General features: G+C 45.4%; 1 protein-coding gene across 1 annotated transcript in view; it reads left to right on the forward strand.

Moving 5' to 3' along the window:
* The window catches only part of LOC126528368 (uncharacterized), a 30546-nt gene extending 23645 nt beyond the window's left edge, over positions 1–6901 (forward strand). The window contains exon 7 of the mRNA XM_055068951.1: positions 6271–6901. Within this exon, the coding sequence (XP_054924926.1) occupies positions 6271–6449 (179 nt within the window). The 3' untranslated portion in view covers positions 6450–6901. The remainder of the gene's footprint in view (positions 1–6270) is intronic.
* The last annotated feature ends 8089 nt before the right edge of the window (positions 6902–14990 follow it).

A 14990-nucleotide genomic window follows, 5' to 3' on the forward strand; every position in this document is an offset into this window, starting at 1 on the left:
ACTTTATCTCCCCAAACCTGAGACATGTCGTTCTATCCATAAGGAAAGCCTTGACAAAATGGAAAAGCCGCTGCCCCATATTCAAGTCGGATAGCACCCGTAGAATGAAAGAATGTCGGATTTTATCCAAAGCTTTTTCCACATCAAGTCCAATTAGTGCCTTAGTGTCCCTTGTCCGCCGGTCAAGGAGCTGATGCTTAATCCTGATCATAGCATCCCGAGTCGAGAGGGCCGGCCGAAATCCTATCATCGAGTGCAAAAAGACCCCATTGCCCTCAACATAACGCGTTAGCCTATTTAAAATGAAATGCTCAGCGACTGTCCCCAAACACGATGTCAGGGAAATGGGTCTGAGATTTTCAAGCCCTATGGCCTTCCCCGGTTTGGGTATCAGAACAGTAGTTGCACCTTTCCACTCTTCCGGGAAAGAGCCTTCCTTCCATCGGCAATTGATCGCCCGCGGAAGGAACTCCATTGACCCGTAGTCTAAATTCCGTAACATTTTATTCGTAATGCCATCCGGCCCTGATGCCGACCGACCATTAAGATTCTGCAGCGCCATCCTTATATCACTTTCAGTAAATTCCTCATCCATAGCTGCATTTTCGTCCCCACTATATTCCAAAATCACGTCAGGTGTATCGTGCCAGGTCTCTAACGGAAGGTATCTCTCAGCCAAATCCTTCAGCAACTCCTGCTCCGTGGAGTCCCGACATGCCTGATGGAAATGCCTGATTACCTATCACAGTCCTCTGAATAGATTTAGTGTTTGTCTCATCTAGTAAATGTCTGAGCAAACTCCAGGCGCCTCCCATCTTAATGCGACCATCAATATAATTGCATACTTCATCTCATTGCTGCTTGCACAGTACCCGCCAATGGTCTTCAATTTCCTGATTAACCACTGCTAGACGCTTTCTAAGCCTTCTATTCAATCTCTGACCCTTCCATCTCGCTAACATCGACTGTTTTGCTTCCAACAAATGCGCCGGGCGACTATCCATGTGTTCCGTGTCAATATCGGTCTTAACCTCTTTAGTGGACGCCTCAACGTCCCTCTTAAGCTGACTAGTGGATAGTGGATAGACTAAAAGCTTTTAGTGGTTTCACTGTGTGTGCTTTTGTATCGGGAATATTGCTTTGGTAGGAAAGTGAGAGCGTGGCCGAGCGGTGGAACACGTGCGAACACGTGTCATACCTTAAATCTGTGCAGCATTGATTGCTTTTAAAACATTGGTGAAAATAACTTTGCGGAATTTAAAGGATTTAAATACTGTGCGTATCGGTTTTTGCTAGAAGGCACATGCTCTGGGTTATTATAGCATTATAGTATTTGCATTTGAAAAACCGTGCAATACATGGCAAGAAGTCTTGGAAAGCATGCAGTGTGCGTGGGGTCCCTCAAGGCTGTCGACAGAGCGGATGAGAATGGACAGGGAGTCAAGTTAATCAGCACACACGGTGATGTCGATGCTAGGCTGAAGAAAATGGAGGCTTTCCAGGATGAGCTTCTCAAACAGGTCCGCGAAAAGAGATGCCTTCTGTGACAAAAGAAGTCGACGTCATCCTGAGTCAGCAGAAAGCTCTTGCAGAAGACCTCCAAAATAAGCTAAATATGGAGCATGGTGCCCAGAAGGTAGTGGAAAAAAGACTTCAAGCAGCCGAGAAAAAGCTTAAGAGGGCCACCACTAAGATTTGAAATGATCTGACTCTCCGACGCAGTTAGGTATTTAGGTCACTTAGATGTCTTGGATTGGCTTATAATTTCTCTAGTGACAGTTTTAAGGTATATGTCAAGTTCTATGGCTTGTGTTGGTTCGGGAGTCCAAGTGCATTGGGCTCTAAGTGGTGTCGTCCCGATGTCTGGTGTGTCTGCGAAAAAGTGCCTGATACGCATTCGTCGGGAGAATTCTCAGAGGTCCTTGTGAAGCTCGAATTCAGTTATTGTGTTCTTCGTGGGGCGAAAGTTTAGGCCCTTGCTGACTATAGAGATTTATACAGTACCAGTGGTACCCACGACGATAATGGAAGAGGGAATAGTCTAGAGGAATTTGACATCTCACAAGTAACGCCGGAGGAAGTAAAGAAAGCCTTGGGAGCTAGGCAAAGGGGGAAGGCCGCTGGGCAGCATCACGTAACAGCAGATATGTTGAACGATAGTGGGTAGATTGTTCTAGGAAATACTGGCCACCCTGTATACGCAATGCCGCGTGACCTCGAGCATAGCGGAATCTTGGAATAACGCCAACGTAATCTTAATCCATAAAAAGGGACGCCAAAAACTTGAAATATTATAGACCGATCAGCTTACTGTCCGTTGCCAACAAAGTATTCACTAAGGTATTCGCAAATAGAATCAGGAACACCTTAGACTTCCGTCAACCAAAGGACCAGGCAGGATTTCGTAAAGGCTACTGAACAATAAACCATATTGTCACGTAGCAGAGACGGTGAAGAAGGGAGCAAAACCATGATTAACGAAACTACCGTTTTATTGGGCGAGCTTGTGCCCTCAAAAGCAGGCTACACTCAAAGAACAACGATAGCGCCAAACACTTTCGGCGATCGTCGAAAATCTGATCGGTGGGTCAAGCGCGCCGGCTTTTATACATCAGTCCTGGAATGTTCCAGAGTAATCACTGAGACCCACGTGTCTTCCACAAAGTTCTACATTATTCGCGTCGCGCATACATGCAATCCGATTACACAAGGCTAGATCACAGACAGTGGATGCAGCCATCGATAATATTCAACAAACTTCCTGTACATGCAAGCACGTCCTGCGCTGTGCCATAACATTTGTTAGCCGTTGAAACGTGGTCGCCACCCGCCGTGGTTGCTCAGTGGCTATGGTGTTGGGCTGCTGAGCACGAGGTCGCGGGATCGAATCCCGGCCACGGCGGCCGCATTTCGATGGGGGCGAAATGCGAAAACACCCGTGTGCTTAGATTTAGGTGCACGTTAAAGAACCCCAGGTGGTCAAAATTCCCGGAGTCCTTCACTACGGCGTGCCTCATAATCAGAAAGTGGTTTTGGCACGTAAAACCCCATAATTCAATTAATTATTAAACGTGGTCGCCCGATAAGGATAAAGAAGTACACGTGTCAATAGTCGCACTATCAATCAGGTGATAGAGAAATGTGCGGAATATAACGGACCCTGATAAATAGCTTTCATTGATTACGAGAAAGCGTCTGATTCAGTCGAAAGCTCAGCAGTCATGCAGGTATTATGGAATCAGGGTGTAGACGATCCGTATGTAAAAATACTGAAAGATGTCTATAGTGGCTCCAGAGCCACCGTAATCCTCCATAGAGAAAGCAACAAAATCCCAATATGGAAAGGCGTCAGGCAGGGAGATACGATCTCTCCACTGCGATTCACAGCGTGTTTACAAGAGGTGTTCAGAGACCAAGATCGGGAAGAATTGGGGATAAGAATTAATGGAGAACACCTTAGTAACTTGCGATTCGCTAATGATGTTGCTTTGCTTAGTAACTCAGGGGACCAATTGCAATGCATCCTCAATGACCTAAAGAGGCAAAGCAGAAGGTTGGGTCTAAAGATTAATCTGCAGAAAACTAAAGCAATATTTAACACTCTGGGAAGAGAACAGCAGTTTACAATAGGTAGCTAGGCACTGAAAGTGGTAAGGTAATACATCTACTTAGGGCAGGTAGTGACCGCGGATCCGGATCATGATACTGAAATAATCAGAAGAATAAAAATGGGCTGGGGTGCGTTTGGCAGGCATTCTCAGATCATGAAGAGCAGGTTGCCATTATCCCTCAAAAGAAATGTGTATAACAGCTGTGTCTTACCAGTACTCACCCACGGGGCAGACACCTGAAGGCTTACAAAAAGGGTTCTACTTAAATGGGGACGACGCGGCGAGCTATGGAAAGAAGAATGATGGGTGTAACGTTAAGGGAAAAGAAAAGGGCAGATTGGGTGAGGCAACAAACGCGAGTTAATGACATGTTAGTTGAAACCAAGAAAAAGAAATAGGCATGGGCAGGACATGTAATGAGGTGGAAAGATAACCGATGGTCATTAATGGTTACGTACTGGATTCCAAGAAAAGGGAATCGTAGCAGGGGGTGGCAGAATGTTATGTGGGCGGATGAGATGACGAGGTTTGCAGGAACAACATGGCCACAATTAGCACATGACCGTAGTAGTTGGAGAAGTATGGAAGAGGCCTTTGCCCTGTAGTGGGCGTAGGCAGGCTGATGATGAACGCACATAACCACGGGACCCTTCGATCTTGCCCGGATGTTGTTCTCTCCTGCTCTGATTCAAGCGCGCGAGCCCCAATGGTTGCTTAGCTTTTGCGCTGCTGAGCACGACGTCGTGGGATCAAATCCCGGACACGACAGCCAGATTTTGATTGAGGCGAAATGCAACAACACCCGTGCACTTACATTTAGGTGCACGTTAAAGAACCCCAAGTGTTCAACATTATTACGAGTCCCGCACCCCACTACAGCGTGCCTCATGATCAGATCGTGGTTGTGGCACGTAAAACTCTGTAATTTAATCTATTTCGAGTGCGCGGAACTGCGGAGGCGCAACTTTGTCATCGTCGTCCAAGCGCTGACAGCACACCATAAAGCGCATTCAGGGACACCAAACTAAGCAACAAGGGCAAATCAACAAGAGCAAATCAGGGCGCCAATCAACAGATATACCGATCGCCGAGCACGACACTGGTGGTGCCGCTAAACAATAGACTGCACATGCGCATACTAAAATTAACCGTTAACTTCCGATGGGCACAGAAACCTTGCACCACTGGCCAGTGGTCGTGTGCTTCGGCAAGTTTTGCTTTGGAGGAAAGATAAAAATTGGGCGCGTAACGTCGTGCTTCGCAATAAATGATGAATAAACGTGTACGTGTGCTGGTACTACAGTACACGCCATTCAAAAAAATATTCACGCCTTTCACGTTTGTGTCGTGAAGTGGCGCACTGTTGTGGCATTGTTACATTCTATAAGGGGGGGGGGGGTCATTTTTCTTTAATACTCACATAAGATTCCCTGTAATCTGGGCACCTTGGTCTATGTGCAAAACAACTTTGGGCAATAACAAAGTATATAGATGCTTATGTCTTCTGTGAATATGCCTTCAAGCAAGAGGCTGTGTTTCTGGCTCAACAACTTGCGCTGTGAAATCATTTTATCATCACTTCGAGCTTAAAACCTAACTTTGATTTAGAATTAAATATTAAATTCAATTTGCACTATAGCATGTGCAGTGTATTCGATTTGCACAAACGATACGTTTTCATTACAGAATTTATATTGACAAACGGGACAACCACATGGTGCAAAAATCTAGGGACATCTTGGGAATTTTTATGTACGCTGGGGGGAAGCTGGCTTTGAGGGTTGGCACCACTGAACGGATTTCAGCCTTGACCACAAGCTTAGAGCAGGTGTGTCGCTCTGCGTCGCGATGCTAGTAGTGTTGACCGCTCCATAACGATGTAATTAAACGTTCTCGTTACTCGTTACGCCAAACGTCGTGTCTTCTGCCTGGCCTCCTGGGGAATCGTGAGCCGCTGCAGAATAGAACCAGCGGCACGCTCCATACCATCGGGAGCACAGTTCAACAGCCTCTAGCTCACAACATGAATTTTCTCAGCTCAAAATTTTACCGAAGCTTGAAAGCTTCGCGCGAAAAAAAAAAAAAGAAAATACTGGCTGCAAAGTCGCTTCCCCACCCCCCCCCAAAAAAAGTTGCAAGTTTCGTGCAAGTGTCACTAGTTCATTTTCAAAGAATTCGCTATCATTTGCGCAAATCTTTTCAGCACTAGATAAATATAAGAATTTGTAAAATGCACTCCTCAACATGGGGCCTCATGCCGCAAAGCAATTGATAAAAAAAAAACTAGCGGCACAGACATGGACTTGCAATTGAGACATAGAGGCACAGACATGGTCTTGCAATTACCATGCTGTCTTTAGGCCCTGAATGTTTTCGCATGATAATATATTCCACTAGTTCAGCTACTCTAGAAATCTCTCAATCGTACGCTGTAATATTCTCTCTGTGCATGCATTTCACTGAGAAAAACTGCCACGAGAAATGTTGCATGGAAGGTAAGAGCCAGATCGCTGAAAATTAAATAAGAAAAAAAAATAAGAAAATGCGGGCTTTTCTATTATTGGGGTGCCAAGCGAAGCTACTGTAACCAGGTTATGCTAGTTCGAGAATCTCCTCTGGTACGAGTCAATAAGAGTATCATTGACCCCATCTGTTGCAGGTAAGAGAATCTGCCCTGGAGAAAGCTTGGCGACGGCTGAGGTTTTCCTGTACTTGACCATGCTGCTTCAGAAGTTCAGAATCCTTCCAGAAGAAGGTACCACCGTACAAATCGGATCGTACCAGCCGCTATACGAGCACGCTGCTACAGGAATACGTTTCCTGCCCCGCTCTGATTAAACTCTACATAGAAAGGAGCTGAGGAAGCAGCAATATTGTCTCTGTACACTTCGTCTGGCTCCTTCAGTGCGATGGATCCTTCTATTCGTTTACGCGATGGCTGTTTTAACATGAACCATGATTGCTTTATACGAGAAGGAACTTTCCTATCTTGCTACAGTGAGGTGGTGATGTCCTCTGGCCACTGCGTGAGCCTGCGTGTGTGTTTCTTTTTTTTTTTTTTCACCATTATTAGTAGCTTGGTCGACCTGATCACTTCCGGTTATGGCACTCGGCGATCTCGCGTTACCCGCTAGCTTCCGCTGTCCTTTGTTTCGTGTGATTCTACTTGATTTCGTGTGAAATTTAAGTGCAAGAGAACTTTTTCTTGTGGTTATTTTGTTTACGGGTTTTTTTCCCACATCTTGACATAAATGTCGCGCACACGTGTATTAAAATCACTTCGAAATGCAGCGAATGTGTGTGTCTGTTTCTGATATTCACTATATATGCTGTAGGAGCTCGCCCAAGCAACTACCCTGCTGAATTCCAAAAGGCCTCTTTGTAGTTTGTGGTTGCCCTACAAAGTTGCTACTTTGTAGGGCAACTTCCGCTTTGCTTTAACGCACACACATGGTTCTTGGTGTGAAATATGGGACAAAGTGACTTATACGAAACCTGAAGGGTTTTACCTTTCAGGTGTGATAAGGTCATCGAAGAAGCACCCAAAAGGCTTGATTGGACTACTCAGGAAGCTGAGTGCGGTTATGAAGTTATTTAAAAAGTGAAAGCGTTTGGACGGTGGCATGCTTGATCCTCCAGCTTGGTGTTTCTTTCTAGTGCCGTCACACGTGTCCATCATGAACGATTGGTGGACAAAAAGACTCGAGGGCACGGTTGGGAAGGCATTAGATCACGCCAAACAGTTATTTGTGGTCAAGATTGCAAACATCGTACGCATATTTCACCTGTGGGCAGATCAGAGTAACGTGTATGCAAGTCTTGCGTAGATGAGAGCACACATTTCGATTCAGTAAGTGGAAATCGAATGTGCCTCTTAGGCGCTAAATTCGGGCTCGAATGAACATTATACTTGTGGGCCAATTCTGTTGGCACGTCAAGGGCGATAGCATTCAGCACGGGGAAAACGCAATGACGGTAGCGTTTGTTTCAAAGAGATTTGGTAGCATTTACCATGTTCAGCATCACGTACTAATTAGGTCAATATCAAATTGAAGGATAGCCCGCTATTGTCAGAATCAGAATCACGTTTTATTGAGTTATTAGATGTCATACATAACTGAAGACACACAATGAGGTCTAAGAGCACAATAAAATTTACGGTTAAATATACGCAGTTGTAATGAAATGAAAACATTTTAAAGAAACTTTAAGTCAAATATTAATATAAACTAGAATGAGCTGGAGCCTAAACACGCCACCCCCTAGCACCCTAAACGCAAAGTCGCCCAAAGAAGAGCTGTAGATATTGGCATAGGTGTACCAGGGAAGAGGAGGGGGTTATACTGCGCTCGAAAAAAAAAAAAGAAGTATTTTCCAAGGTATGGCACCAAACTCAGACAAAATGTTTTAGGGATGGGTTTAATACGGATTGTTAGTTTCTATTGTAAAGCAGAATTCTCTAGGCTCTAATGGATGTATTATGGAATGTGGTACAGAATATTCAAAATTGATCATTCTAAAAAACAGGCAGTCTCGCCCGAAACGCGAAGCATCGATTGCGATAGCAAATTAGTAGGCAGCTATACCAAGTAAGGAGAGTAGTTTTATCGGCTGCGTGAACTTGTAAACAATTGCTTACTAACGTGTAACGACCGCACAAGCAAACGCGAACACGTGTCACTCGATGACCTCGGAAACTCACTGTAAAAACGCTGGAGGGAGGAAGCGCGGCAGCATCAGCGAGCGAACTGACTTTCGTGCTTCCTCTTGCTTCAAACTGACACTAAGTGGCTAAAACACTTCGCACACGAAGCTATCAGCACTCATCGAGTCTGTAACCAACGCAGATTTCTTTCAGATAGGACCCGTACGTAGCAGTCACCAGAGCAGAACGCCCCTTTTCTGTTCTCCCCCTGGTGCCTTGCGCACGACGGAATACTACGCGCTTCCGGCCTTGCGCGCCCAATGTTGAGCCGTCAATGTAAGCTCACCCTCACACGCTTTCACTCGTACATACGGAGCGCAGCGACGATGTGTCACCCTTGAACTTTAATACGACGGCGATGACGATGGCAGAAATGTGTCTGGACTGTCCATATAAGTGCTGTCGCAACGAAATTGTTCACAAATGGGGCCTAGGATAGTACCGAAAATGAAAGAGCCTGGACAAGGAAAAGCAAGGGGCGGTAATTTCATATGATCACGCACTGTCTCATCGACTGAAGAAGGCTGCCAGCTATTATAACGTAGAAGTAATGTTTTCGTTGCCAAACTTGAAATCCTTTGCTCAGCGGTAAATCACGCGTCTGAACCAGTGCTCCCGAAAGAGGTGCTTGCAAAGTCAAGCACCACGTGCAGTCTATGCCTTGTAAAAGCTTGGTTGCATGCCATCTACCACTTTCTTGCGGTCGACTATATTTATGACAGACCGGGATACGTACACACTAACGAAGCATCACATCTCCTATAAAGGTGCAATACATTCCCAATGGCCTTGGTCTGCAAAAGTTGCATTTGTGCGCCAGTTTTCGGTGATTCTGGTGTGCTTATCCAGCATTGAAATCAGAGGTCTGCATGATATAGACTGCTATCATCAGTCAAAAAGGAGGAATGCACATCAAGGGCCATGCCTTGCCTTTTGTCCACAGGTTCCTTACCCACAGCATTACCCGAGCTCAATTTGGAAGTACGGAGTATCTACTACAAGATAAGTTCTTGGGCGAGCCGGCGTTTACTGTTTGACATGTTTTTGTAGCGCGAAAATTTTGAAAAGGAAAAAAAAACTGTGGAAGGAAAGAGACATAAAGACGGGCGCTACACGATAGGCTTTCTGCCTGCTCATTTCTTTCAGGGTTTTTCATTTCCTAAATTTCTACATTTCAAGATCGTGTCATACGGAGTATGAGAGGCGTATTTCTCGGGTGCCACATTGAAGTGTTCTGTTGTCCCTGTAATGCAGGAATTTCATCACTGCCCTTTCGAAAGCAAATGCATTTTTGCCGAACATGGATTAGGATGTTAGTTTATGCTGATGTTACCTGTCTCTAGGTATCAGCATTGATGGTTACCACACATAGATAAAGGGGCAGTTCCTGCCTCTTAGCTCCAGCAGAAAAAAAGTGTTTTCTACTCTACCCTGGGGCAAAAGCTGGAAGCTACATGGTTACAGGTGAAATTCGGAAGACATCCAATTCGATGTGCAAGAGTGCTCGCTTTTAAGTCAGCGCACTCAAACGGTGATAAGCTGTTGACTATGCTACAGTGTCAACATTACCAATACTTAATCTACTTAAGTGTTTAGCAAGTCTTGCATTGGCATAATCACTTTCAGTTCCTGCTGAAGTAAGAAAATTCTGGCAGAACCCATCTCACCGTTACTGTCGACGTTAAAGCAATGAGTGTTCAAACATTGGAGTGCACCACCATTACGCTTAAGGTATATTGCTTAGAATCTGTGGTGGTCATTCTGAAATTTCTATTGCCTCTGCTATATGCGACAAACACTATCCGGGGTCGGCCCACTTTGATATGACACTTGTTATCCTAGGTCAACCATGACCCTGACGGCATAACGACAACACAGTAGTGACGATTGAGTGATGAAGAAGGAATGACGTCGATGACACGACGATAGTGGTACGACGACACCATGAGAACAGTGGGATCAAGATTCTGAAATGAAACAATCGTATAACGACGACAGCATTACGACAACAGCATAAGGGCAAAGGGATAAAAAGTGTCTGGCGACACTGGCATGACGACGACGCTACGACGACAATGATATGAAAAGAATCGGATGGCGAAGCCAGAATCATGCCAACGCGAACGACCCTGACGGCATCACGACGACGGCATAGCAAATTCGTAACTGTATGGCAATAATGGAATGGCAACAACGATAACATCAAGATCGGATGATGACAGTCTATTGTGATGGAAAGGCAAAGAAGGAATAACGTTTATTCATAGATCGAGGCGGTGTTACACTGCAGTGACGACACTGGGTTGACATTTCGGAAATGATGACACTGGTACGGCGACAGCATAAAGATAATTGGATGATCATGACGATGATGGCGGGACAATCGTAATGGCATCGATGGAACAACCATAATAGCATCACTATAAAGAATACCTAGTGGCGTAAGCTATTAAACAACTTGGATCACTGGGTTGGTTTAATAGGCGAGATGGAAAGATAAGCTGAAAGTGCCTTAAGTAGTAAAAGGATGCTAATTACAGTAATACCGCAATTGTGAATAGCTGAATTCTTTAAAAAGTGTTGCTGACATCTCTAATCTCTAGAGGTAAGCGAGTATGAATCCATGAAAATGGGCCACAAAAATATATCCGCTTGTCATTGGGTGTCCCTCACCCAGCTTCCAACATGAAAGTGCTACACTAAGTTAAATCTTTCCTGTTGCGACTTCTGCTTTGTCAGGCATTGCTGATTAGGTTCGTATGTCTTACCGATTCTGCCTCTTAAAAAACAAATCTTCAAAGAATGCGTGCCAAGCCTCAATCTTAGTGCCATGCTGCCTTAAATTTGCTACATTTCTAGTCTCAACAGCCCAAAAAGAAAGCAAATCCATCCGCCCTCATTCTTCACTGATGTCATATGCAACATCATGGCTCCTCAACTGCACATTAAAGCGCCCCAAGCCATCTACAGACACCAGATCATAATTGCTGAAGCATTTACCAAGACCATCTACAAGTATGCAGGCTATGTAGTGTAGATGCAGGCACAGGCGGAGCTACGTGTTGGGCTTTGTCCGTTGGTATTGCATGCTACTGTCATAACTATTTGGCATCAATAATTCCAGAGGGTTCCACAATAACGATGTGCCCTGCTCAGGATGTCGCGATTTTCCACAGATTCTAAATCGGCCAGTCAGCAGCCATCTCATAGGATGCCTTCTAACAAGTTTTGTTTGCCGTCACTAGCACTGGTTAAGGAACTCGGGGAAAGTTGTTGCACCATCAGATTTCAGTGGATACTTTCAAAAAATGTAGCGCCAACTGAGACAGCACACCTATCTTGTCCTGTCATTGTTGTTTCTTCACTGGTGTGCTGTCTCCGTTCGCGCTTCATCTTTTGAAAGCCATGAACCATCTAGCCCCACAATATGTTCTACTTCAGTGGATACCCTCTCACATAGACATTTCTTGCAAGGAAAGAGCGAATACACTAGCAAACCAAATGCTGCCGAGGGCCCCCAGAATCAATTTACCTAAGAAAAGCTAATGGTTGCCTCAAGTAAGACCATTTACTTCCACTTCCTATGCATCTGGGCACTGCTGCCCGCGCCCTGTGTACACAAGGACTAGCCTGTACAGAAGCCATGCTGTTGTAGAAATTTCGGTCAAGGTTGTCACACTGCAGGTTAAAAAGTCAAGAAAGCGTATTGGTGGCTTCACTGCAGTCGGCGCAGAGCTTTCTATGCGTTGCACCGAGTCCATTGTGGTCGGCCATACGCAACACTAGTCTGGTTCTGCTGGTGCTTCAATGAACAGGGAAAGAGGATGATTTGAAGGATTGCGCAGGATTCACTCATTCGTGCGTGCATCCACTTGTGTTGCAGGGAAGACGACGAACAGTGCCAAAAAAGCTCGAGCCTCCTTGTCCTCGCATTTATTGCGCGGATGTAGACTTATGGACAAGGGGCAGCCTATTTTATGTTTTAAAAGGTAACACTTGGATGGACTGCGAACACATGCACAACTATAAAATTTTGTATGCCAGAAAGTGACGTACCGGTGAAGCAGTTCGCATCGTGGGCTGTCAGGATAACACCACCTGTGTCACATAACTGAGGGAATTCATTGACCTCATGCTAACAGAAGAGATATTCAGAGATGGCTCTAAAGTTGGGTGATAAGCGAGGTGGCTGACTCCCCCTAATATTTTCTCCTGACCGCCTCCTACTACTAATTGATGAAGCGACCTCCTGGAGCCTGTTCACGCTATATAGACAAAAGTAGGTAGGAAATAATGTACTGCAGGCAACGTAACTGTCGTGCGTCTCAGGGGACAAATGAACCGTCCGCAACATTGAGAAAGATATAGGCTAAGAGAAAAGATAGGGGAAAAGAAACTGAATGAAATGAAGTCTAACAGGAGGAGATATATGAAAAGGGAACAAATATAAATACATGCTTATAATGTCTTTTAAAAAAACATTGCGGGGCATTGTAGGATCTTCTTGAACTTCCTGTTTTTGGAAGTTTTAGTTTTTCTGCTGATAGCTTATACTTTTGAAATAAAGCAGAATACTTTATTGAGCTTGATATGTTATTGAAATGCCGTCCTAATATGTCTGCTTGTCCTTTTAAGTTCGTTTGCGTACCTGGAGGATATAGAGTATGAAGATTGTGTAAGGAAAGTGTAGCGGAAAGTGTAGTCGCCTTTAAACTTACGAACCTGATCCCACATTCTTTTAGACGTTATCGAGCTATTTATGGATGATACATAATTTTTTCAAGACTGTCTTTCGCCTTGCCTGCATGAGTACTTGGCTTTCGCTTTTTCTTTTTTGAAAGAGAGTAGGTTATATTGTGTTGGGTATCGCCGAGAGATACCCCACGCTTTGTTTGGTGCATTTTTATTTTTGTTTACATTCATTCATCCACTAGGATTTTAATTTTTTTTCTAAAGAAGCCGGAAGATTGCGGAACCGTCTGTTCTGCTGCAGCAAGTGTAGAGGCAGTAATCTTTTCATTCATTTGGTCTATCGTTTGATCATCTGATATGTCATCCAGACTGGCCTTTTCGCTGAAGAGAGGCCAGTCTGCTATATGGAGGTTCCAACGGGGTGATTTTAAGGGTATTGTAGGGAAAGGAGATGTGTTTTAATGATACTAGGGATATGGGCACTACCATAGGAATTGCCGATAACACTCCATTGGAAATCGCCAAAGAGATATGGACAGCACAGGGCCAGATCTAGACGGCTCATAGCTCCTGTGCTTGGAGAGCAATACGTTGCAGCACCAGTGTTTAAAAGGCATATGTCACTTGTTAGGATAAAATCTTCAAGTGTTTTACCCCTGGTGTCGGTTGTTTTACTACCCCATAACGTGTTATGTGCGTTAAACTCACCCGCTATTAAAAAGAATCAGGTAGCTGGTTTAAAATTAACTCTAGATTCCTTACAGTAAAATGTGAATGCGGTGGAATGTATATTGAACAAATGGTGATAGTTTTGTGACAGTAAGTGCAACGGCTTTGATGTGACTGTTAATTGCAACTTCTCTGGCTGCGCTACCGCGCTGCAGAACATTGGCTACACCACCCTAAAGCCGGTTCGCCTGAGTACAGTGGCGCCGTATGACAGGAAAGCCTTCAAAAACATTTTACGGTTTTCATCTAGGTTTGTTTCTCGTAAGCAAAATGCCACAGGAGAGAAGTTACTCACCATGCAATTGATGTCACATAAGTTGCATAAGAGTCCTCTGCAATTCCAGTGGATTATAAAAGCCATTTTAAAAATTAAAGGTAAAAATTGGAAATACGAGTGAGTAAGAGATAAGTAAGATGCTAGGAGACATAGATCTAAATCCGAGACCACACGTACGCTTGCGGACGCGCGCAAGCTCGCGTCCGCGCGCCTAGCGCCTGCCGCGCCTCGCGAGTAATGGCGGTTTGCATCCACAAAGACGCGCGACAGCGCGCGCTCCCTGGGCTCATCACAAACGCCTTGGCAGGCGCCGCTTCGTAATTTGTTATCAACAGTGGGCCCAAAATGCTTCAATTTCTATAAACATAATTGTAATATTTTATAGCGGTTAGATCAATGCAAAGAAGGAAAGAAGCATTTTCTTGCATGATATAAATCTGCTTCACTGAGAGTTGAACGTTTCGCGCCGTAGCTGCGTAGCCAGGCGCGCCGACGCGAGTCAACCGAAGCGCTCGATAACAGAGAGGATCTGTTCCCCGAGATCACGCCGCGTTTCGACGCGTACGAGCCATGCCGCACCGTCTGCGCAAGCGTGGGCGCGTGAACGCGTCCGCTAGCGTACGTGTGGTCTGGGCTTAAAGGGCCGTTTATAGTCCGACGTAACGCCCGCGCGCGCGCGCGCCCGCTGCGTCACGTCGGCGAAAACGACCCCTCTATAGTCGGGCGCACCGGCGCAGCTAACGTAACCGGCGGCTTCCAACGCGCCCCGACGGGCCCGGCGCCGATATGGCTCCTGAGCCATTCGCGCGTCGAAGTCGGCGTCTCGCACCACAATGCATTGCGCGCGAAGAAAAAGGCGCCAACACAACTCCGCAGACGGCTTTAGCGGACGGCGCGCGACTTGGCGAACCTTCTGCGCATGCCCCGAAGATAGCAGCCTACGGCGCGCGCGTTGAAGTATAGAGGGGTTGGCATC

This window comes from Dermacentor andersoni, chromosome 9 (genome assembly GCF_023375885.2).
Source record: "Dermacentor andersoni chromosome 9, qqDerAnde1_hic_scaffold, whole genome shotgun sequence".
Taxonomy (NCBI): Eukaryota; Metazoa; Arthropoda; class Arachnida; order Ixodida; family Ixodidae; genus Dermacentor; species Dermacentor andersoni.